The sequence below is a fragment of the Chelonus insularis genome, unplaced genomic scaffold (assembly GCF_013357705.1).
Source record: "Chelonus insularis isolate UGA/USDA-ARS -01 unplaced genomic scaffold, ASM1335770v1 contig_150_pilon, whole genome shotgun sequence".
NCBI lineage: Eukaryota > Metazoa > Arthropoda > Insecta > Hymenoptera > Braconidae > Chelonus > Chelonus insularis.
The window spans coordinates 1462744-1487587 of NW_023276392.1; the positions used below are offsets into that span (position 1 = coordinate 1462744).

The window sequence follows — 24844 nt, forward strand, 5'->3', positions numbered from 1 at the left end:
CTTTGCCATCTTGGCCTTCGCTGCTGCTGCCCCAGCTCCAGCTCCAGCACCAGGAGCACTTCTAGCCTCAGCTTATGCTCTCCCAGCTGCTTTGCCTGTAGCATCCAGCAGTCAATCCATCGTCAGAAACTATAACACTTTCGCTGCAGCTCCATATGCCTATTCAGCACCAATCGCCTACAGTGCTTACGCCTACCCTGCCTACAGTGCTCCAGCCTATTACATCTAGACTTATGAGAATCTTCTAAATTATCTGATCGCTTTCTGATAAATAAAATCTTAAATTCTAAATCATTGAATAAATATTTTGTCACATTGTAAATTAGACTTATGTTTAAATTTAAATAAATGATGCATTTGACTTGTAATTTTTAGTCTGATTTTTTAAATCCCAAAAATTATTATACAGTAGAAATATGATGAATGAACTGTTTAATGAATTGGTAAATTAGTTGACTTGATAAACATCATTAAAATTAACAAGAGTATTGCGGCTTTGATAAAGAGAGACTTGAAAGCGTATAATTTTCTCAAAGGGTGATACATAAATCCAACCGGTCATTGACTTCAGGTGAAGGTCTGCAAAAACCTTGAAAATACTGATCATTACAACCAACTGCTTGAGATCTTTAGACCTTTTTCATTGCTCTACACGAGTACATATATTTTTTCTTCAAGTTCAAGTTCACCAAGTACACACATGCTGGACTGCTAATGTTGGTAGCCAACCAGTTTCAGAGAACAGTTCACTCGGTTACAATCACCTCTTACTTTTAATTGGATGACGCATTTCACTTGTGTTTACTCGAGTATTTCATACTATCTTTCAATATTAAGATCCATTATTCTCTTAATTAGGAAACATCATCTTATACGTTCATTTATAATAATTACAATAAAAAAAACCATATGGTTATAATATGCAAAATAATGATAGTTGATAAACATATGTTCTCCATCACTTTTGATCATTTTTTTCAATAGATTAATTTGAAAAAATTTCAACAAAAAATCATGGGGATTTTAAACCTTCAAGTTCAACCACGCCTGCAAAATTCTACGTCCTTGAATCCTTCTACTTACGCCCTTCCACTTTATTTCTTTCCCTCAGTAATCCAACATTCAGGATTTTTTTTCAGGTATCATCGGCCATTGGCTAAGAGTTTTCATCGAGAAAAATTCCAAACTGGTGCTGTTGCCAAGACTATCAATGATCCTACTCCTTGTCTTTATGCTAAACAAAGCAAAAATGGCGTCTCAATGTGGTATATAAAGAAGTGCAATACTATCGTATAGCATTACTTGCTCTAGCACCACTAAAGCAATCAAACCACAAAGATGTTCAAACTGGTGAGTACTATTATTTACTAATGTTTACCAGACATTAAATTCCAACTAGCTAATAGAGTTTATGAATCTTCAAGTATTCATTTTTTTTTATTAAACATTAGAGAATTAATTGTTTAGACAATTGGACCTTTGATAATTAAAAAAATGTAATATTTATGAGTTTATTTATCTGTTGGTTCTGACTGGATGTTTTATCAGTTCCAAAGTGTTTTTGATCCCAATAAAATCTTTTTGTGGACGGATGATGTTGCTTAGCTAGAGTGTTGATCTCTAAGTGTTTTTAGATGTTGAAAATTATTTTGGAGTAATGGAAACTAAAATTTTATTGTAGTTTTTGTTCGCTGCCCTGTTGGCTTTCGCTGCTGCTGCACCAGGAGCTCTCATCAGTCCTCTTACAGCGTATTCAGCCTACTCAGCTCCACTAGTTGCCGGTACACCTGTGGCCTATAGTGCTTATAGTGCCTACAGTTTACCAAGCTATGCCTATTCTCACTATACACTTCCATATGCCTATGCCAAACCTGCTGCTTATTTGATTTGAACGACTTCCAGACGACCACTGATTAAAACTTGGCTTTAATGATCTTTAAATCTTAGATAATATCAAAAATTACTTTATGGAGAACAATTATTTTTTTATACTTCCAAAATTAATGTCAAAATTATACTTTATTGTACAATATAAAAACAATTTGCTTGTATAATAAATTTTATTTCTTCTAAATTGTTTATTAAATTTATTACTTCTCAAATACAATTAATTCCTCATAATCCTACCAAATAAAAAATTATTTTACTCCCTGAAATATCGTCTCGAATCTAAAAAATTCATTGTTTACAATTAAAAAACTATTTTTATAATCATCATTTAACACGGTAGTATGCCATAAACTTAAACTTTCAGATAATAACAACAATTAAATCAATGTTGAAAAGAAATTTCATTATTTATCGTAAACAAATATTTAAAAAAGTTTTTTTACGATCACTGGTGCTGTGTAAGTGTGGTGCAACAGGGGAGCGGATGCATAACTTTTATAAGTAACTACTGGAACACTGGAGTATGTGTGCACAACGGGAGTATTGCGTAAAGAGTGAACTCCAACATTCGAATAAGTAGAGGTCAGAGGCGAAACGACTGGCGCAGTATAACTGGAAATGACTGGCGTGACGACTGGAGCTGAATAGGTTGAAACAAGGGACGGTGATGACAAAAGAGAACTTGAATAGCTCGTGACGATATTCGGGGAAACTACTGATGAATAGGCGTCAACAACTTCACCACTGACAACTGGAACTGTGCTTCCGTGGACAAGACTGGGTTTTGGTGCGGCTGATACGTAGGCCAGGACAGCAGAAATAATGATCTAGACATAATTCGATTAGGATTAATTTTATCTAATTTTCTTCTCAAAACAATAAATACATTGTTTTAAATTAATTATTAATAATTAAAAAAAAGTTTGAATTTCAAAATCAATGATGTTAAATATATTTTACTTACCAATTTGTACATGGTGGTGATGATGAGTTTCTTCAAGTTCTCCAAGAAGTGATTTAGAGTTGAGAACTGATACATTTTTCAGCATATCATCCTCTTTTTATACTGTTCTCGAAACTGAAATTTAACGAAAATAAACTAGAATCTGTTCCAAAAGACACTTACATAATAATTATCATAATGTTTTAATTTCAGATGGACCGTTTAATATGCATACAAAAAAAACTGCATCATCATGCATATATTAATAAACATACAAAGTTGTTTACCTAAATCTGTAGATATTATTAGTAAATGGAATTATTATTGAATAACATGTTGCATATTTCCAATCAATAGAGACTCTAAAATTTGAATGAATTATTAACAATGGTCTATTAATAAATAATGATATAAGTAAACATATAACAATTTTTAACAGGAGTGGGTCTACTATTAATTGTCATATTGTTTTAATTGTATGTGATTCAATCAAATTACGTGCTTTACTAAAGAGATTTTAGAGTGATTATTCTATATATGTAAATTATTTTAATTCATAATCTATTATACATAACAAGAGAAACAGTTAATAATACTCGTCTAATAAATTAGTATAATTATAATTATATTAATAAAAATTAATCAAGAAAACATCATAAAAATGGTGATTAAAAAGAGTTTAATTGTTTTTTTTTTTCATTTTATCTATAAAGTGACAAAATGTAAAGGAAACCTTCTTTTAAATATTCATCCATTCATAATTAATTAATCATTTTGACACAATATTCCACGTGATTTTTTCTCAAGTAGAGAGTTTATGTCTCATTTATTTTATCACGAGATAATTTGTAAAGTGTCTGTTATACCTGAAAATCTTTTTACATAATATCTCGTGACAATTATCAGATGCTATTCTAGAGATAAACTAGTTACAATAGAACACGTTTTTCACAATTATTTAATTATTTAGAATTTTTATGCCCTCAATCTAGATATTTATTATTATATCAGTTAGTTTGTTAAAACATTCACAAACTTGATGAACCAGTTAATTTTAGTCTGGACGATGATTTTTTTTTCGTAAATCCCGGAAATAACAATATTCCAAGTATAATTATTCTGATCACGTTGGCACATATATAATTGTGTTAATTGAAAACACTTATCACACATAATAAATTTCGAAAGTAGATTAATACATATTAATACAATGCAAAAGCGAAAGGTAGATCTTTTACCAATGTAGTAACTGGCCTTGGGAGTCTTCAACAAGTGAGATCAATACTACGATCGGACTTGAACGTATCATCCGGTCATTCCATCTCTCACAAAGACTTAGCAATACCTTTAATACATGCTTGAGATCTGCAATTGCATCTTGTACTTTGATGGTAAATCAACGACCACTAGACACTTTGTTTCTTCTTTGTTCAAGAGTATATTCCGACCTTGATGATCTCCCTCGTAAAAAGTGCACTTATTTGTAATTATTTTCCCAAAAATTGCCAGCTAACGAAAATTGTTTAAGATTACTTGCTTTGTCCTGAAATTATGGTCAGTCAAGGTGAAATTATCCATTGACCATGTTATGATTGTTCGTGGTAACAAAAAATTTACGTAAGAATGATATTCAATTTCAATTAGACTTTGTGAAATGAACTTGAGACTTTGGTAAACACTGGTGCACATAATGGTTGTATTCATGACTTACATGAAATTAGCTATGATGTTGAAATTTACGTGACAGTTTTCTCTTTTGGATACATATTTTATAACTTATTATGAAAAATGAAAATAAGTTGAGTATTTTAGGGTGTACTTTTAGAAATAAATCCTTTTGTTACAGTTATCATAATAGTTATTATGAAATAATCAAATTTATTTATAAACTGGTATTCAAATAATTATGACTTAATAAATGAGGGATAAAAACGAAACTGTTCATTAGTTATTTCACTCAATTATAGTCAATAAACATTTGACAATTTTTTTTTTTTAAATACTAAAAAATTAATTAACAGTAATTAAAAATTAAATATCAAATATTTTGTATTCTTCTTCAGCATTGAAAGATTGTAAAATGGATCAGAGTATTTTTAGTTTGATTGTTAACTGCATTTTAAATAACAAGAACATTTTCTTTAGAAATTTTTTGAAAGTTTTTGGAAATTCCAAAAGTCTCTGATCAGAATTTAATTAATTTGAAACATTCTAAATTAAAACAATCATATTCAACAATGATAAACAATTAAAAAAAAGATTCAAATGCTTTTCAACAAATTTCATAAATGTTTTGATAAAATAAAAGTTGAAATGATTAATTAGAAAAAAATAATATAAAGATAATGTTGAGCATAAATAAACTTGATATTCCAAGCAAATACTTGAGAATAAGAGAAATGACTTATTATTTCATCGGAAGATTAAATAACCATACATAACCTTCATCTTGCATTTCTTTTATGCTCTAATAATTTTATTTCTCTTTATCGCGATCTTTGTGAGAAATTGGTTGCATGATTATATGTACTGTTGTACTTGGAGTGAATACATGATGGAAGGTTCAATTGTCGAATAGCAATTGGGTATATTCGAGTGATTTCTCAAATGATTTACTGATTACACGAAAACCTCTTATGATGTCTCAATCGACAGGATTTTCGAATTTTTTTTCGATACTACAAATATGATTGAAAGTTTCAACAGGAAACTTCAAGAACTTTACAAACACGTTAAAAAGAAGATTTAACATCTCATTTATTAACTTGCAATTTAATGGGCGGTAACCTAATTATTTTTGTAATACCTTTTTGACTCAATTTTTAAAAACTTCCACCTGTTTATCACTACTCGTAATTACTCCGGATGTCGTTTTGCAGTTGCGTACATGCATTTATCTTAGTCTGTTTCGCTCTTTGATGAGATAAAAGAAATGTGTTTAAAAATATCTCAGCAATATTTTTTTTTTTGTGAAATTTTTATTTCCTGTCATCATGCCAATTTAGCCAATCAATAATTCTTATAATGTTTATATACCACAAACATTTTTATTTTTTATAGAACTGCAATAACCTCAAAAACTATATTTCAGTGAGTTTCCACAATTTTGCAATTTTAGTAATAAGACATTGCTACATTTATTTATTGCCAAATACAATAATTATAAATACGAAAAAAACTAATTTATGCTTTCATTTTACAGAGAAATATTTATTTTTTGAAGAAAATAAATGATATAATGAATATTAATTAACTTCTTGTAAGAGAAGGAAAAAAAAATATTCGTTTATTAATTAATGATATCTTTGTTTGTACTTTCAAACTAAAACAGCAATCGAGTAAAAATAAATAACTTAAAAAAAATGAAAAACCTTTTCCGGTTAAACTGGATGGCATGGAATGATTATACATGAATATTTTATCAGATGATTATAAAAATCAGATTAAAATGTTTAATTTAATATTTTAAGCCGGTTATATTTAAATTAATTCATTGGACATCCTTGACAAACTGTACATGTGATATTTTCTACTATAAAGAAATGGTTTAATCAACATTATTTCATTATTTTAATTAATATATAAGAATACAAATTCTTTAAAATTCAAATAATGATATAATGACAAAATGACTACAATTAGTATTCATAAAAATAATGTCAAAGTTTTATATTTTTGTGAAAACATTCCTGTACGGCTATTGAATATCAAATTAATATTGTAATCAATCGGAAGTATGGCAATATAAGAATTTAAAGTATGGCATCGATGTGCAAAGTATTTAAATTTACCATTTATCCTTCGACATTACATTTTCTTTCGTTGATTACATAAATCAATACTCTTGATTGACACCATTACCAGTATTGGTTTATACGTGAAAAATATTTAAAACATTAATTAAATGAAGGCTCATTATAATTAGATGTATGCCAATAATAATAAATGAATTTATCATTTATGTGGATAATGAAATAATAATTGTGTTCATCAATTTTTTTTTTAATCCAGTATCATAAGTTGTTGTTATTATATAATTATTCTGATAGAACTTGGGAAATAACGCGATCACATATTGCGTAATAGAAATTGCATGTTTTACTATGTATATATTTGCAATGATATAAAATTAGTGGAGCTTTATAACTAGTGGACTTAACCTATCTAAATCAATAGATGTAGTTATGGCTATTTCATTAAATAAAAATAAGTTCAAATCATTAGATTAAAAAATTTATTAGGAAGTTATTTTTAAAGTAATTTCAAGAGAATTTTAATGAATTTTTTATTCAATGCTTTTTTTAATTTTTGACCTAATGAACTGGGGTTGAATAGAGGTTTTTTTTCACTCTTTCTTAGTGAATTGGAGAAATTAAATTCTAGTTATAGGATACTTTTATGTCATTAAAGAAGACTGTCCAGGGTATAAAAATAAATGAGAGATATATCTTGGAGGTCTATGTATTAGATGAACTCAAAGTTTCAAAAGAAACACAGAAAAAAGTGAAGATTATCATTCATTGAAATATCATTCAAGGAGGAGCATTGAACGCTTAAACTGACGTGGAAATATTTCAAATCGGTTCAAATGTATACAGAGAGTTCATTCACTTAAAAAAAAAAGGTTGTTTCTCCAACCTAAGGGGATTCTTTCAAGATTGCATAAAAATGCTTCCTTATTGTGAATGTAAAAAATTTTTCTTAAAATCTTTTTAAAGTTTTTTAGTTATTCAGATAATTTATTTATACTAATCCATTAAATTTAAGTAAAAATATTATTAAAATCCTAAATAAATGGCAAAAAGGAACAAAACTTACATTTTATCTTTTGAACTTTACTTGACAATCACTTTTCAATTTAATCATTAATTAATTTTTGCATAGATTTTTTTAATTAAAAAATTTTTACCATTTTTTTCTTTTCAGATAATCCGATAAAAATTGCTCTGTTGACCTTTGGGAATTATTTGGAATAAATGAAGAAAAAATCAATATCATATGGAAGAGTTATAGTGATGAATATAATCAATATGACCAATAGTTCAATGACTTGGTCCAAAACGATGGGGTTGATGGCCTGACAAGTGGTAAATGCTTTTATCTATGTATGTGTGATGATATATCCCTTTTTATCTCTATGTCATCATATTAACAAAAAAATAACAACGTACGAAGATCCAACAGAAATTAATCTTCAACGGATGGTTCTCATAGTCCTGAGACAAGTTTTTTCATATAATCTTGAGACACTAGTAATTCGATCTCACTCACTCTTAAAAAAATAAACCAAGAGAATATTCTTGTGCACCTTAGTAGAGTATCGTGGGTGTGGCAAATAATGTGATGGAAAGAATTGAAATTGAAAGATGATTCAAGATGATGGATGTAGTGCAAATGAAGCTCATCTGGAGGTAAACCAAACCAGACAAAAGAAAGACGAATGATATTCTATCTAAAATAATCCTTGTTAATTCTCTAAGTTTTAATTACAATTCGCGAATAAAGAAATGATAACAAATTATTCGAGGGTGAATATTTAAACCATCAAAGGCACACGAACGTGACAGTAATAGGGTAAAGATAGTGAAAACAACTGAAAAAAAAAATTTTAAAGTTAGTAAAACAGGGGTTAAAGATCGTGACAAGAATTATTACTTCCTTCCTGCTAAAAGACCAATGAACTTTGAACAGATAACAGACACGAAACCCGAGCGTAAAGATAAATTTGTTGTAATTTATTTATCATTGAAACTCTGGCGTGCAAAAGGGATCCTGAACTTAACGAATTTCCTGAAATGAATATTGTGAATAATTATCTTCACTTCATGAAAAATAGCAGAAAAATTTTACCATCTAAAACAAAACATTTCATTTGCTTTAAGCCTTATTTGAAAATAAAATATTTATTTTATTTTATTTAAATTTATTAGAAATATCTAATTCAAAACCCAAACTGCAGTTCTTATCATCATAAGGACTATAACTGATTCAAGGTAATAAAAATTTAATTATTCAAGTTTAAACATTCTTTAAACAAGAATTAATTAAAAAAATTTCTTCTTCATTTCAGACATCATCAAGCTTGATAATAAACTTCAGTACACTAGTGTTAGCTAGCTTGGACTTAATATTCTCCAATTGCTAAGACCTAAGACAGTGATGAACCTAAACAAATGTTTTTGAAGGTGTAAAATAAACGAAAAAACACGAGGGAAAAAGAGAAGTAAATGACACCCGTGAACATAATAAATGTATAAATTTTTCAACGTCTTGAAAACATCGCAGAAGTTATCAACCGTAGTAAGGAAGCTTTGCTAAATTTTTTTTCTCTTATCATACTTTTTATCATCTCCTAGTCAAAAAATATAATATACTTCAAAGTACATTAACATCGATCTTGCCAAAGTTTACACTGAAAAAAACGATTTATCTTAATATTATTATAGCATTAGTTTTGTTATGAATACGGAAAAATGAATTTAGGGTTCACGAAAACTTGTCATAGATTAATGAAAAAATAATACTTACAATTAATAAATGTTTATGGAGAAAAAATAATCGATAAAGTATATATTTTGGAAGTAAACAGAAGTTAACTTATCAAGAATTTCATTGTTTATCAAAAAATTAAATGACAAATGAGATGAAATCTAAAACTTGGTTTTTTTCCAGGTACTATTCATCATACACAATCAATCTATCTAGTCATGATTATTATAAATAATGATAACAACAATAATAGTATAAGATACCTATTAACTTATTTTTCTCAAGTGGATGAACAATTTTAACTGCTCTGAAAGATTCGTCATGCTGCGTAATCAAATGCTCAACGTATTTAGCTAATCATCTCCTATTCAAAAGATCCAACTTGATTAAGGTAGGAACCGTACTTTCAAAATACTAACCTTAGCCAATCATTATTTTATAAGCAAAGGTTATACGTTTCAGAATAAAAACACAAATTTTAACTAATCAGATTATGATGCAATGAATAATGCATTGAATATTTTATGATGCTAAATTTAATCATTGCACTATAAAAGAAGACATGTATCATTTCAGGCGCGTCATTATCGATCAGTACAGATGCTGCACTTCTACACCTTGGTGCATTGACCTAGGGTCAATAACCTCTGTATCCAATTCGAAAAATCATAGTTTCATAAGGTAACTCAATAGAATTTTTTATTATTTAATTATTTGATGGAATGGACTTGTGGTCATGCTTTAAAAAAAATTGATTAAATTATTTCGGTATTTGGAGCACATTGAGTTGTGGTTTTTTATTTAGTACTGAAATTGATGCAACATTTAATAAATATTAATTTTTTTTTTTAACAGGATGGAACCAATTAATTAGATATTTTTTACATAAATTTTTCTTCTATAAATAAAAGATAAATTATTTGAAATTAATTATAAATAAAAACTCAGAAAATAATGAAAACCAATGGAGAAGCTTATTCAATGAATTACAATATTCACTCTTTTTTAAATTATAAAAAAATTGAAATATTTTTAGTCAATCGAAGTGTGCAATAAATAAATAAATAAATAAATAATTGAAAAAATGTTACCAATAGTAACAAGAAACTAATAGTATTATTAGATTCAATATAAAATGACTAATATCCTGTTGGAGAAATTCAAAAGCACTGATTCTCACTAAGCAGTAGAGCTTTCTTGTGATTTTATGAAAGCTCCAGGATGTTTGATTTTCAAGATTGAAAATGCACAGAGATGTAGTACTTTGATCCAGGAAAGAATTTCAATAAAAATTGCGCGTGTTTTGTCACGTGGTACACTAAGATGCATAAAGGGAAATTTTCAATGTCCATTTCCTTGAGAAAATTGTTCAAGTATTTGTAAGTCGCACTACAATACACGTGAAATCGTGGGCCGAACTTATATAGCTAGTGGCAACGTGACAATAGTCTGCCGAGGACGGATTGAAGACTCAGAAGAACATCAAGACCGACCTTCAATCCTAGTGAAGATTGTATAATTATTCCAATAACCACTGATTATTTTTTTTGAAATCGAGCACATGATTAAAAAGATAATAATCCTATTTGAATTAATCCACAAGTATACAATTATACTTCATTTGGAAATTATTCAATCTATTCCGGGGTAATCTATCCTGATACTGAATGATATTTTTGAGGAACATATTATATTATCGTGATTTATTTTTAGGTATAAATAATTGTCAGTAATCATTTATAATTACCTTTCGTAACTCTGAAAATACTGTTATTATATATCACCCTTGTCATAATCAAAATAAAAAATTATATGTGTAATAATAATACATCTACTACGCTTAAACACAACGAGTGAAGGGGTTTTGCGTACGTCGACCGTGGACGGAACAAGATTCTCACGTGGATTCTAGAGCGCAGGCGTATGTACCCCTTGTACGGCGCGAGAAGATAAAAGGGTGTGTGACATACCCTGCAAGCTCAGTCTAACTCGAACCATTGAGTTATATCAACTATCACTAGCATAGTTGAACAATTAATAACAACAAATAATCCAAGCTTATTTCATTGAAATAAACATCATCTAAATAAATTTGAAACACTTGAAGAATCTCAGTGATTTGAAATTACATCCACCAAAGTGAATAATTTTGTTGTGGGTTGAATTATCAAGTTTATCTTATTTAGAGTGAGATAATAGATCATACAATAGTTGTCCTTGGAACAATAGTAGATTCAAAAAATCCTACTTCCTTGATCATGGGGGAGACAATGAGATTCATCAAGTCTTCAAGACATGGTCAACAACGTCCTAAATCCATTGAAGATGAATGCAGCACTGATAGTGGTTGCAGTAGTGGAGAAAATACTGATAGTGTTGAACACTTATCTAGACCTCGTGTCAATGACCGAAATTCATCATTCCATCGTTATCATCATCGATCTCATCACCATCGCCATGAAACTCTGACCCAATCTCAAGAGCGGTTGTCGAGGGTGATGATTTGCAATCAACGTGGCAGGACAAACAAATCATCAAGATCTTGGAGTCCAAGTGCAATAAGACAAAGTTCAAGCCGAGAATCACCTTCTTACTCATCTAGTCCATCAGATGTCCAAAGTACAGATAGCGATTCTCTTAATCGTGCATCAAAGATTGAAGTTGTCCGACGTGCTCTACAATGCCTAAAGCTTGTCAAATGGGAAAACAACTCGAAGGAAAGAAAACATACGAAGAAAAGCCCCAAGAGGATCTTAAGAGACCCCATTCCTTACACTTATGTTAGAGGAATGTCCGGTTTACCAACACAGAGAGTACCAAGAAGAAGTGTGCAATAAGTTCAGTGGTAATTTTATCCTGATATAAAAGACCTTTGAATAGTAAGAAGAATCGCTGATAAACTATAGATTCAATTTTATTACACTTAGAATTAAGGAGAACAATGGCTTTTTGGTCAAACGTGAATGCAGTGTAGAATGCTCAAATCATCATTCGTATTTTAAGTTGAAAATTCATTTTTATGTTCAATTAAAATTTAAATTAATTTGAATGATATAAATTAATTCATTTTAGTCATGAGAATCATTTACTTAGTGATATTAAAAATTAAATATTGATAGTTTACCAAAATTTTTCATCAACTTTTGAACAATTTCAAAAATATATCTTGATAAAAATAAAAATATTTGCGAGCTTAAGTATAATAATTAATTAATTAATTAATAATAGTTTACTATTTATTCTCGCATTAATAAAATATTCAAAATTAATAAAAGTAATTTTTCCATTAAAATAAATATAACATACGATAGCATATCACTATGTTTATAAAAATGATGGAGAGTGTCAGTGGTCTGATAGTAATAACTATCATCAATTATTAACTATACCAAAAGCAGAGTCAATTACACAACATGACTGTCTGTCAAAAAGACTATTAACTATACTGTCATAATTCTACCTTTCAATCTATAACTTTTAATAATGGATTACTCAATTAATTGAAAATTAATAAAATGTGATTAAATGATGATTCATCATATTCACAAAAATATTCATTCAAATGTATCACACTTAATGGAAAAATTTATTCAACTATCATTAATCTACACACAATTAATTTTTAGTCATTAATAAAAAAAAGTACGTATGTATCTTCCCTTATTGCCAATTAACTGTACGATCCACGCTAGTGCCTTTGTAGATAATTCCTTTGTATGATTGATAATATTTGCTACACTTCCAATCTAAAAAATGATGAATGTGATGATCCTAACATTATTATATAAATAATTCATTAAGAAATATTCTCGAAATATGTAATTTAACAATTGTAAAAATATTAACTCAGGTATGAGTATTTTATATCAAATTTATGTAGACTTATTGTACGTTATAATAAACGTTTTTATGATAAATATAAATATATTATGCATTTTTTCATAACTTTCAACCTTCCTTTTATCAATAATAAATAAAATATTATTACAATCATAATTATTTGTTTATAACAATTTTTTCACTCAATTTTTTAAAGATTTATTTTAATTATTTTCATTCATAATTAAAAAATAGTAATAATATTTTGTTCACTGTAATAATAGTAAGTAGAAAAGATAAATAATAGGTCAGACAAATGCAATAAGACTCATAGGCAGTACATTTTTAATTTTAGTTTAAACTAAAAGTTAAAAAAAGAATGTAATAGCTTACTATTTCGTAAATTTTCTTCTTTTACAATCTTACATCCTATATCTTCTACTTAAGGACATCGAACTCAAGTCCTGACCCGATTATGTGCTACTGGGCTGGTTTGACTTCAATCCAAACTACTTGGATGTGCATCAGCTGTGCTTTGTGAGAACTATAGGGTGGTGTCATTGTTCAACTTTATATTGCATTGGAAATAAACGACCATGAGATATCGCAATAGAAAATATTTTTTCATTAAGTCTTGTTTAAATGAAATTTCTAGAATTGAAAAAAAATAAGGAAAAAGTCATTGATAAGAGTGGTGAGTTAATATCGATGGAATTAGAAAATTTAAAGAATTTTTGTCATGTTTGGATCATAATACAACGTGTATGCTCTCTGATGTGCTCTATTAGAGTGCAAAAATATAATAATCCAGGGATAAATCCTTGGCCGAGTTTGCCTTTACTCTAAACAGTGAAATCCCTAGAGGTAAGTGCCCTTGATCGATTAAACATGACGTAGTTTTTATTGAATTTCGGATTTTATATGTAATTAATGTGAATGAATATATCAATTTTAATGAAAAATATTTTATAAATAAATAAATTGAATAAAATCTTTTTTTTTCAGCCCAATCTGTGGATATAACCTCTAAAAATTTTTTACTGAATTTGGAATAAATAATTTTTAATTGAAATATTCTCATGGTCGTCATAATTAAAAAAAGAATCTATGTACAAGAATGCCTGAAGGTATCGAGAATTAATTGAATGAATAAAAATATAAAACCATGAATGGACGGCATTGAAAAAAAAAAAAAAATTTTTCTTAAAACGAAAAATTCAATTGATGAGTAAAAATGTGATTATAAAATTTCCATGCTATAATTAATATTCAATTAAGAAAAAATAAATTATTAAAAAAATTCTGAATTCATGGAAAAATACTATGACGGGGGTGAAAGTTAAATTATCCGAAAGGTTTAATAACGCGTCAAAATCCCGTTATATTTTACCCTTTACGAGTGGAAATTTTTTTAAGTATAACCATTTTTCTCTACAAAAAGATATCATTCTTTTTAAAATAATTTATTTGCAGTTTTAATGATGTGACATGTTGAACGTCAATATAATAATTAAATCAATTGGTTTCCAGTAAATCCACGATAAACTGTATTACATTAATCAATGACAATCAAAATGGAATTGTTTTCCAAATAACTGTAATAAAATAAAATAAACTATTTAAAATATGTCAACAATAATAATGATTAGTGTCAATGTCATTTTTTTCCAATATTTTATTACATTTGCAAATAGAAATTAACACAGATTTAAAAATAATAAACATCATACATACACGGAAAGTCATGAAAACAATAAACGTGACTGATCACACAGTATGAGGATATTTCGCAGTGGCCATGGCGAGGCCAAGGAGTGACCTATTTCGCGGAGCTTGCACTCCATGACGTCATCGATTCCATTCACGACCCTACCGCGTAACCTGAATTTCGACAACCAAGAAATTCTGTGTATCATATATTCATTGATATCCTGCAATACAGTATTTTAACTTTTTTCGATTTAAATATACAAGTTGAACTTTATTATCTAGCTTTTTGACCTTTTTACAAGAATTAACTATTTTTAATTTCTTACTTTAAATGAACTACATTCGTGCTTTATAAAAAATAATACATCCTATCAAGCTCAAGATTTTAACAGCCACTACAAGAATACAAACTTAAATTGATTGAAAAAGGTCTAGAACATTATGGGAAAAATTAAGAAAGGAGTTTTTTCCCAAACATTAGATGTTTTATGCAATGTCGTTAATAATGATCGATAATCATTGTATTTTATACAAAGGAAATGAAAGAAATAGAAAAGACATTACTAAAGTAATAAAAAGACCAGTAACCGAAACCATCAAGGCTATTTTTAGATCCAAAATTTTCTAGAGATTTATCACACATTCAGTGGTATTGTTTTTTTGAATGGAAAAACATTATAGGATAAATAAACCCTCTTTATATTGTACACGTAAAAGACCTTCACCTCGAGGAAGAAAAACCCTGGGAAGCCATTCCTATAGTCATCATTCAGTCGACACAATCTTCTGTGCCCTAACCATCCTCTATCCTTATGTTTTCCCCTTCTCCATCCTCTGGCCCAGTTCTTCATCCGATACCTGGTGTGTGACGTCACTGGCGTCATTGATGTGGCCACGAGCAACCTGCCCTAGTTCTTGCCACTTTACAACAGAGCTGAGCTGATCGGTTTTCATCCACTGCATCCCCTTCCGCAAAGCCCCCTTCCAACTTTGTCCTTCAAAGATAGACGACACTGCTCATTTTAAATGTTTTTCTTCACTTGACTTATTTTTGCATCTGGACAAAGCTGCCCTTTACAACTGTAATTAAAAAAAAAAACAAAAAGCTGATTTAAAATATTAATAATTATTTTTTTCTTTAAATCTAATGAGAAATTCAACTACTGACGAATTTGTAACTTTAACAGATTGAAAATTGTGTGAAGAGAAAATGGGAAAGTAGCAAAGAGCAAGGTAGAAATTGACTACATCACCTCATTCACTCTTGCAGCTTAGGTCGTTGCACCGTCGTGATGACGCTTTTGCTACGTCATATAACTGTATATACATACAGCTTTCCACGCACGCTCGAAAGCTCTTCTGGTATCTGGGACTCTGACCCTAAAGTGGGCCAACCTCAACTGCAGTAGTCGAGATTTAACTAATTTTTTTTTGACTCAGAAAACGATTTAACGACCAGAAAGAAACGATGCAGTAGGTCATTTACCCACTTCTTATCACCTTTTTTTTTAAAACTTTTATATTAATTTTTTATATCAAACCAAAAGTTTAATCAAATTAATTAATGTTATTTGAATTTTAGAAAATGTGAATTATCTTAGAAATGCATTTTTTTTATTCTTCTAATTTCATATCAAAAATAAACTAGACACTTTAAAACTATCTCACTGCATTATGGCTTCTTCAATATCAAGATATCATGTGAACCTTTAATCACGTTGCACTTGGAGTTTTAGTCAAAGTTTAGTTAAACAATTCGCAGTTGACGCATTAAACTTTGCAATAGAAATAAAGGTGATTTAATGAATGTTTGTTGTGAGAAACCTGCTTTAAATGCAGCTTGGTTTAATCAGAATGTTTTTTTCTTATTGTAAATTTAACATCAAATGTTCAAAACAGTTCAAGTTTTCTTTTGACGCAAAGAAGAAATTCTAATGCATAAATAATTTGAGAATGTGAAAAACTGTTGTAATATAAAAACGTAAGTACGGCTTTCAAAAATTGATTATTATCATTATTTAAAGTAAGGTTGTTTTTGAAAAAGAAGGTATCAAAATTGAAAACATTCATGTCGAGAGTAATTGATTATCGTATCAGCATTGATATATTCAAATCAAAATTTGCTATAAGTAAATTATCTAGAATTATTCTTATTATTATATTTTCTTCCACTGTAAACATAATAAATTTCTTTTCCATACCTATTTACTTTATTCTCAAGTTTCACTTATCCAGCAATTTATTTAGTTTTAAACCTATAAAAAAGGACATATAAGTTTTATCCAAATAAAGGAATATAGATAACACAATAAATATGATTATTTAAAATTATTATATAATATGCAAGGTTATTAAGTGTTGAATAAATTTTTGAATCTAGTTTATTAATGATTTACCTTCAAAATGATAAAATAAATTCCATGTATACTCTTATCTCTCAAAGAGCAAGTCCATAATAATTAAATAGTTGCAATAAATTTCATAACGAAATTCTACGACCCATTGTTAAGTATTTGACTTTATAACTCTTGGAATTCTAAAAATCACACAAAGAAAAGCATGAATGTCTAAAGACATAATAACTTTTCCATTTTTTACAGATATCAACTCTCGAACATTCAAAAACTTTTTTCTTGTTCGTAATACATTGATATATCTGTTGCTATTATGAAGAAGGGATAGAATAAGTATCTAATAAAAAGAATGAAAAAAGAGACACGTGTCGTCGAAATAAAAAATTTGTTGTGAAAAATCTGAGAATAATGAAAAGAAGTTTTTTTTTTTTACGTTGGGGGCTTCCACGTGCCAGTTATTCTATACAATTTAAGCACTTACTGCCCAACACATTACTTGTGAAGATCATTAATATTGAAAAATTGATAAAATGAATATTTTAAAAAAGATGAATAGATGATAACGTAAGTTTATCACTTACAATATAATTTTATGGATATATATTTGAATATAAATTTCTAATTTGTAATTTTTACAGAAAAAGTTAATGGTTTAATCATATAAGCTAGTTTTTTTCTTTTATATTTATTTATTTAAAATTTTAAACATTTTTTTTAAAATTCCAATGAAAAACGTTAATTTCCATTTTCTTACCACAGCAATAAATAAATAAATATATAAATATTATTATTATATATAAGAATTCGTTTAAATTTCTGTTATAAACAATAAAAAATACAACTCACAGTATTCACCATTCAAATAAATAACACTGAGTAAATGATGATTTAGGTGATGAAGTGTATGTCACTTCGTAATTATAAATCAAACTTTCTTTTTCTTCATCCTTCGTCCGAAATGAATTAAAGTTTTTCCGAGCTAAAAATCACAGACAAAAATAAATCTAATATTAGAAAGATTAAAAATAGAAACAATAATTTGGCAATAATATAATAAGCTTACCCTCGTCAACGATAAAGTTAGCAAAATATTGGCTGACTTTAATAGCATTGCTTGAATGCGGTATACCAGTTAATCGATCGGCCCACTCGAAACTATTCTTCTCAGGGTGATATTGCACTCCATAAAATGGATATTGATCATGCTCCATAGTTGATATAAATGCCGTGTCTCGACTATCACGGTTTATGGTGACTACTCGATAGGTATTAGATAGGCCGACCTTTGCAAAGTCCTAAAAGTATCATTTTATGTGGTTTTGTATTAAATGTGAGAGAGCATAAAATTGGTGAGCTTTCTAACTCAATTGACGATTAACATTCTCTATAAATGAACACACCTCTTCTGTGACACAATAGTGATGAAAATTTGCAGTCACATTTTCATTGTTTAAAATTTCAATAATTTCTGATGGTGCATGTTTAAATAATCGGCGTGTACGATAATCTGAAAAATAAAATTCAAATGAATTTCGAATAAATTTATGTATTAATTATAAAATATTTAACTATATTAAATCTATTATAATAGTAGACATATTATTATGATTACTACGTACCTGATTTAAATTCCAATGGTGAAGCAACATTGTTCATGCCATAACATCGTTTGCAAATATACTGATCACCAGCAGCTATATATGTCATTACTTCAAAACCTAAACAGGCTCCCCACAGCGGAAAATAAGTTCCAGATAAATTAATATCAGTAGCAATACTAAAAATAAATAGTTTGTTTACACATTTTTCTCTCTTGATTTAATCAATTTTTTTCTAAAAAAAAAATAGATGTATCGAACCGATATATTATGCGAGCAGAATCAGCATATCCATTGGTTGTATTGAAATACGCAGAACCACCAGGCAAAACAACTCTATGAATGAATATTCAACGTTAAAAATGTATACAATAGCACTAAATCAAGATAAATGAACAGCATACAAAAATAATGTAAATAAAAACATACCCATTGATCTGCCTCAGAATATTCTCGTAGTAAGAAACATCTTTTCCCTGCCTAAAAATAATTAATTACAAATGAAATAGAATATTGATAAATAATTTTAATATTAATTACCAAATAGGTACAACTTGAGCTCCCCCACTTTCTAAAAACTTTACATATGATGCAGCGATATAAGTCTTATATGTCCCATTGTATAAACTTTTCATTCGATGACTTGCTTCTTGTGCTAAAATTCCTATAAAAAGTTTAAAGACAGTGAATTAAATCGTTTAAATTGATTTCATGAAGTTATTATTCTTACCTATGATTGGGCGTTCGTTGGGTCCAACAGGACACCTAACTGCAACAATACATTGCAATTGTATGATACAAAATAGATAAATAGATAATCCAATCAATGACATGCGACACGTAAGCATTTTTTGATTTTTGATTGAAGAATAATGATGATTAATAACAGCAATAATATCAAACGTATCAATAGAATTATTCACTAATTGATGTTCAATAACAAATTTTTTTTTGATAGATTAAAGAGTCGCAATTATTATTCCCCAGAGAAATAATATTATCATATCTTAATATTATGTAAGGGTTCTCTTATAAAATTATTATGATTATTATTATAATTATTGTTTATGCTGGATTATAATCAAATTTTGACTTGTGAAAACAAAAAAATTTCCACTGATTACTCGATAAAAAATAAATATTGTGCGACGATTTGTCTTTATTGAAAGCTGAGACGTTTCTCTGAGATTATATATGCGTCTCTTTCATTTTAAAATTAGTTTGTAGTAATTAATATTCATTAATTATCAGTGATGTTGCAGTAAAATTTCAAAGTGCCATGGTGAACCTTGGTTGTCATCAGCCATTCATAAGAAAATCATTCTCTATAAATTTGTCACTACATTTGAGTCACAAAACTTTGTATTTAATCTTGTATACCATTTTGTACATTATTTATAAATATTTTTCACATGAAAAAAATCAATAAATACATCATTGTTTGTAGAGAAAAATTTGAGGCGACCATACATCGACCAGCCTAACCTAAAAAAAAATTTCCAAAATCAATTAGCGCCTTTGCTTCCTGCAGCGAAAAGCGAAAGCTTATTGTCAATGAAAATTGGGTAGGTAATAGAGAAATTGTTTAAAAAAAATGATAATTTTCAGGTGTGTACAAAAAAAAGGAGGGTTTGGAGTATCTGAAAATTTTTAAATCATTAAGGCTGGGCTGAAGTCAGAAAGTTTCCCGAAGTTGACTTTACGCCCTCACGTTGTGCGGCGAAAAGCCGAAGCTCGATATCAATTGAAATTGAGTAGGTAACAGAGAAATCGTTCGAAAAATGATAATTTTCAGGGATGCACTAAAAAACGGGAGCCTTAGGGCACCAAGAAATTTCAGAATAATCTGTTCCGAGCAAGACAGAGCACAGAATACATCTATCTATCTCCGTCTTATTTTTTAAAGAAGACTGCGAGTTCGGGAGCGTGACATCCGTCCCCAATAAGATGTCAGTCAAAGGCATTTTTACAATCTTTTAAATTTAAATCTTTAAATGTATAATCTTACTGATTGTTAATCAAATTCTGTGATGCCCAGATTTTTTATCTAATGATCATTTTAAAAATAAGCTTTATTCTTTTAATCTTTTAAAATTGGTTTTTTTTCATTTTCAATCATTTAATATTCAATCAAATTATAAAAATTTTTCTTTTTTTAATGTTTATCATTTCGTTGAACAGTCAACTTAAGAAATTAGGACTGGTAAGTTATCTTGCGTCGGTATAGTAGAAAAAAAATTCAAAATGCTTATACAGAGAAAAGTCTGCTTTCTGGCTCATGTAATGTCATGTAATTCCTACTACATAAATAAGTATATTTAGGCTTATAATCTAATGATAATAACATTTTTATCTTAATGTTAGCGTAATAACGTAATCCAAGTGAAAAAAATTTGAAAACTGAATTATTAAAAAGTTGAAAAACTTCAAAAATAATGTCTGTCAGTATTATTCTCTTCTTTAATAAACATAAACGATTTTCGTGCAACGAAAAAAAAAAGTTTTATTACTTAAGTTTTTATAAAAATAAATCAGTATTTTTAATGAATACCTTAATTTAACTGAATTTAAATATAAATATAATATGAATATAAATTTATTAATAAATTTTAATATAAATCACTACTTAATTCAATTATTTTAAAATAAAATAATCAGGGTCAATTAAAGAATTCAAAAATCATTCCTGAAGTTATAAGTATAACTTTTATTTATATTTAAGAAAGTTTACATTTGCTGGTATCTCTTTAACTTTGGTTTTCTACACTTCCAAATTATGAGCCACGTTGTCTCAGCTCCCGTCCAATATTTGTGCGTTCAACTACTGCCTACAAATATTCTGACAATGTCATCCTATATATAAATTGATATTATGACAAATTATTTAAATTTAATATAAAATGATTGAATAAATTAACAAATTATATAAGTACCTTCCATTTCTCAAGGACTCTTGTAAATTATTAATGTACAAGTCAATTGTATGTTGAATTGCTCGAGAATGATTTTGTCGTGTAGTTTCATTCATTATTCTACAATATTCAATGTCACTGTCACAAATTATGTTTATTAATCGATCTGAAAAATGAAATTTAATTCAATTTAGAATTATGAATATGTATAAATATATATATTAAATGTGTTTTAATATTTACCCAAAAAATTACTTTTTTGTGTTAAAACTAATTGTCGTGTGAACTAAATTGAGTAATAATAAAAATTTAATATGATCTTAATTTTATTTCTCTTTAATATATAATTTATTTGTGTAAAAATTTATTTTGTTTTTTAAAAAATATGTCATTAATGAAAAAAGAGTTTGAAATAAAAATTATATTAAAAAAAAACCTGTTTAAAAAATTTCATTACACAATGGAAGAAACTAACTTTATTAGAAAAGTTAAGCTAAGCGTAAATTAATGATACAAATAATATATTTTATTTTATTTATAATTACGATAATACTAGAAGACTGTCTTACTGATAGTCAATTAAAACACAAACTAACTGAAGAAATAGCAAGTAATTCAGTAACTTAAATGATTGATGAAACAAAAAAAGGAAATATATTGAAGAAAAATTCAATTTAAAAGTAAAGTATTTTTTTATTATTTTGAATTGTGTAATTGATATTGTAAAGAAATTAACTCAATATAACTTGATGTGGTATATCTCTAACGATGAAAAATATCGATATAAGTAATTGGTTTTGAAGAAAATTATGCTCCATTTCAAGAAGATCAATCTAATATTTATTTTTGGTAAGTAAAGTTGCTATTAAACAATTCAAAATTTAAAATCATATAAGCATTTTTAATTTTTGATTGAAAACAGTGTAATTACTGTCATCTATTAGAAAACAGTGACACTAGTTGCATTTTTTTTCTACTATACCGATGCAAGATAACTTACCAGTCCTAATTTCTTAAGTTGACTGTTCAACGAAATGATAAACATTAAAAAAAGAAAAATTTTTATAATTTGATTGAATATTAAATGATTGAAAATAAAAAAAACCAATTTTAAAAGATTAAAAGAATAAAGCTTATTTTTAAAATGATCATTAGATAAAAAATCTGGGTATCATAGAATTTGATTAACAATCAGTAAGATTATACATTTAAAGATTTAAATTTAAAAGATTGTAAAAATGCCTTTGACTGACATCTTATTGGGGACGGATGTCACGCTCCCGGCCAGCCTAACCTAAAAAAAAATTCCAAAATTAATTAGCGCCTTTGCTTCCTGCGGCGAAAAGCGAAAGCCTATTGTCAATGAAAATTGGGTAGGTAATAGAGAAATTGTTTAAAAAAAATGATAATTTTCAGGTGTGTACAAAAAAAAGGAGGGATTGGAGTATCTGAAGATTTTTAAATCATTAAATGAAACATCAATAAGTAAATAAAATTTCTATTTACAACAATACAGCATAAATTAAACTTTAGTTATAATATCTAAATTTTTCTAAAAATTCTCTAAAAAAAAGCAGACTACCCTGAATTGCGTCCAGTATTTGAACATTTCCGTTGTTATCGATGTCGGTACTGTCCCTCATAAATATTCTAGCCAATACCAACAGAGGGTAAATTTCTGTAGAACACTCACGCGATTTTTGAAAATTCGTACGACTTTGAAGAATCGCATCCAAATTTGCTGATGAACACCTGGATGTTTTAACAACAATGAAATATCAACAAACTTTGTTGCATATTATATTTATCAATTTAACATTGTTGACAGCGATTAGATATCAACAAGATTAACCGGATATTGTTGTTATCAGCTAGAGAGAGTTAAGAGATGCTTAATATTGTTCTTAATGACACCTAATTGATTGTTATTATTGGTATGGTTTATAATAATAAAATATTAGCAAGCTCAACTACATATCCTATTTAGCTGCCCCAGTAACCAGTCCTGCAGAGCCTGAAAAAAATCTTAATTATTATTTCTAATTATTTTTAACATTAACTCCTTTGTTACATGTATTCAGCTTTGAAGACTTTTGTACTCTTTATCTGTGTATAATTGTTATATTGTAAAAGTTTTTTGCACATTTAATTTTTGTTTCACAATAATGTAATGCTAATATAAGCTTCTCATGAAGCAAATACTAATACGAAGTATCTTAAAGTTTGAAACGTGTATTTTTATCCTAAAAAAAATTAAATCAAACTGATAAATAATTATATTACCATAAAAAAAATTTATTGCCATTTATTTTTAATGTACTATTTTGTAGAGTTCAAAAAAATTCTCTATTTGTGAATAAGATAATTTTTATCTATTATATAACTTTAATATTTCCCGAATAAAAATAGAAAATTTGCATTAATTAAAGTCTATTGTTTATTATTATGTTCGTGATATTAAAGGCTGTATACATAATCATGTTATATGCTCAATTAATCATAGAGATTGTCATAGGAAAATTTTACTATAAATTATCTGTAATTACGTTGATTTTTTCAACACTGTATATCACAAATCAAGTTATTATTCTGGTATGTAAGTAAGTTTATTGTACATCTTAAAAGGAGATAAGTATTAACAGAATTTTTGTACTGATTATCATGTTCATAAATGACGTTAATGTTCAGCTTACCATCAAGATGATTCATTTTTATATGATTTGTGTAATCTTTTTTTCAATGATAAAGATAACAATTCATACAGTATTTTTTTTACTTACTGATTTATTCAAAAATAATTCTATCATTTAATGTATTAATGATTTTTTTGCTTTTTCATTATTTCAAGAATTATTTCAATCATTCGATCGTCTTTCAGGAAAAAGAATCATTTATAATGTATGTGTCTTGATTAAAAATAGATGAATTTTATTATTGTTCTGAATGTTAAATAAATTTCAAATTGTTGATAACATATTCAAGGTTATTTATGATTACACTAAAAGAAAAATTTTTATTTATCTAATAGGTGATAAGTTTGATATTTGATATGGGATAATTTCCAATAACGATTCCTAATAAGTGTGATGGCCACAGAATATCCCTTCTTTAAATTCCCCTACTTTATTT

At 27.9% G+C, this 24844-nt stretch overlaps 3 protein-coding genes and 2 long non-coding RNA genes across 10 annotated transcripts; 2 read left to right on the forward strand and 3 right to left on the reverse strand.

The window, feature by feature from the left end:
- Window positions 1–2102: 2102 nt before the first annotated feature.
- On the reverse strand, window positions 2103–4517 carry LOC118063868 (uncharacterized). Of its 2 annotated transcripts, none has more exons than XM_035078063.1 (3): window positions 4072–4517; window positions 2855–2968; window positions 2103–2717 (listed from the first exon to the last, which is right to left on the reverse strand). In XM_035078063.1, the coding sequence occupies exons 2-3, from the start codon at window positions 2927–2929 to the stop codon at window positions 2316–2318; spliced, it is 477 nt and encodes a 158-aa protein (XP_034933954.1). In that variant the 5' UTR covers window positions 2930–2968; window positions 4072–4517; the 3' UTR covers window positions 2103–2315. The 2 variants fall into 2 exon arrangements, with proteins under 2 accessions (XP_034933954.1, XP_034933955.1); XM_035078064.1 differs by lacking the exon at window positions 4072–4517 and adding an exon at window positions 3121–3138.
- Window positions 4518–5708: 1191 nt separating this feature from the next.
- On the forward strand, window positions 5709–9112 carry LOC118063879 (uncharacterized). The gene is made up of 3 exons (XR_004689991.1): window positions 5709–5923; window positions 7760–8826; window positions 8904–9112. It is a non-coding gene; the product is annotated as an uncharacterized lncRNA (long non-coding RNA).
- A 1369-nt stretch (window positions 9113–10481) lies between these two features.
- On the forward strand, window positions 10482–12395 carry LOC118063871 (uncharacterized). The gene has a single exon (XM_035078068.1). It carries the CDS (start codon window positions 11581–11583, stop codon window positions 12157–12159), a length of 579 nt encoding a protein of 192 aa, XP_034933959.1. The 5' UTR covers window positions 10482–11580; the 3' UTR covers window positions 12160–12395.
- Window positions 12396–14849: 2454 nt separating this feature from the next.
- LOC118063914 (gamma-glutamyl hydrolase-like) lies at window positions 14850–20276 on the reverse strand. 5 transcript variants are annotated; one of them, XR_004689996.1, is made up of 11 exons: window positions 19534–20276; window positions 19344–19467; window positions 19233–19283; window positions 19065–19139; window positions 18825–18982; window positions 18606–18712; window positions 18269–18500; window positions 18052–18184; window positions 17248–17387; window positions 17053–17106; window positions 14850–15931 (listed from the first exon to the last, which is right to left on the reverse strand). XR_004689996.1 is itself a non-coding variant. In XM_035078164.1 (9 exons), the coding sequence occupies exons 1-8, from the start codon at window positions 19649–19651 to the stop codon at window positions 18057–18059; spliced, it is 993 nt and encodes a 330-aa protein (XP_034934055.1). In that variant the 5' UTR covers window positions 19652–20276; the 3' UTR covers window positions 14850–15931; window positions 18052–18056. The 5 variants fall into 5 exon arrangements, 3 of the variants coding, with proteins under 3 accessions (XP_034934055.1, XP_034934056.1, XP_034934054.1); XR_004689995.1 differs by lacking the exon at window positions 14850–15931 and having other exon boundaries at window positions 16990–17106; XM_035078164.1 differs by lacking the exons at window positions 17053–17106; window positions 17248–17387.
- Window positions 20277–21538: 1262 nt separating this feature from the next.
- Window positions 21539–22039, reverse strand: LOC118063909 (uncharacterized). Its single transcript, XR_004689994.1, has 3 exons — window positions 21959–22039; window positions 21737–21881; window positions 21539–21656 (listed from the first exon to the last, which is right to left on the reverse strand). It is a non-coding gene; the product is annotated as an uncharacterized lncRNA (long non-coding RNA).
- Between the last annotated feature and the right edge of the window lie 2805 nt (window positions 22040–24844).

What these genes read in the sequence shown, in the direction of transcription:
- LOC118063868 (XM_035078063.1), bottom strand. Translation starts at nt 2,929, where the DNA reads ATGTATCAGTTCTCAACTCTAAATCACTTCTTGGAGAACTTGAAGAAA. An exon ending in TCACCACCATGTACAAATTG is followed by an intron (nt 2,718 to 2,854) that starts GTAAGTAAAATA and finishes AATTATGTCTAG; the next exon opens with ATCATTATTTCTGCTGTCCT.
- LOC118063871 (XM_035078068.1), top strand. Translation starts at nt 11,581, where the DNA reads ATGGGGGAGACAATGAGATTCATCAAGTCTTCAAGACATGGTCAACAA.
- LOC118063914 (XM_035078164.1), bottom strand. Translation starts at nt 19,651, where the DNA reads ATGCTTACGTGTCGCATGTCATTGATTGGATTATCTATTTATCTATTT. An exon ending in CAACGAACGCCCAATCATAG is followed by an intron (nt 19,468 to 19,533) that starts GTAAGAATAATA and finishes AACTTTTTATAG; the next exon opens with GAATTTTAGCACAAGAAGCA. An exon ending in TAACTTTATCGTTGACGAGG is followed by an intron (nt 18,185 to 18,268) that starts GTAAGCTTATTA and finishes TGTGATTTTTAG; the next exon opens with CTCGGAAAAACTTTAATTCA.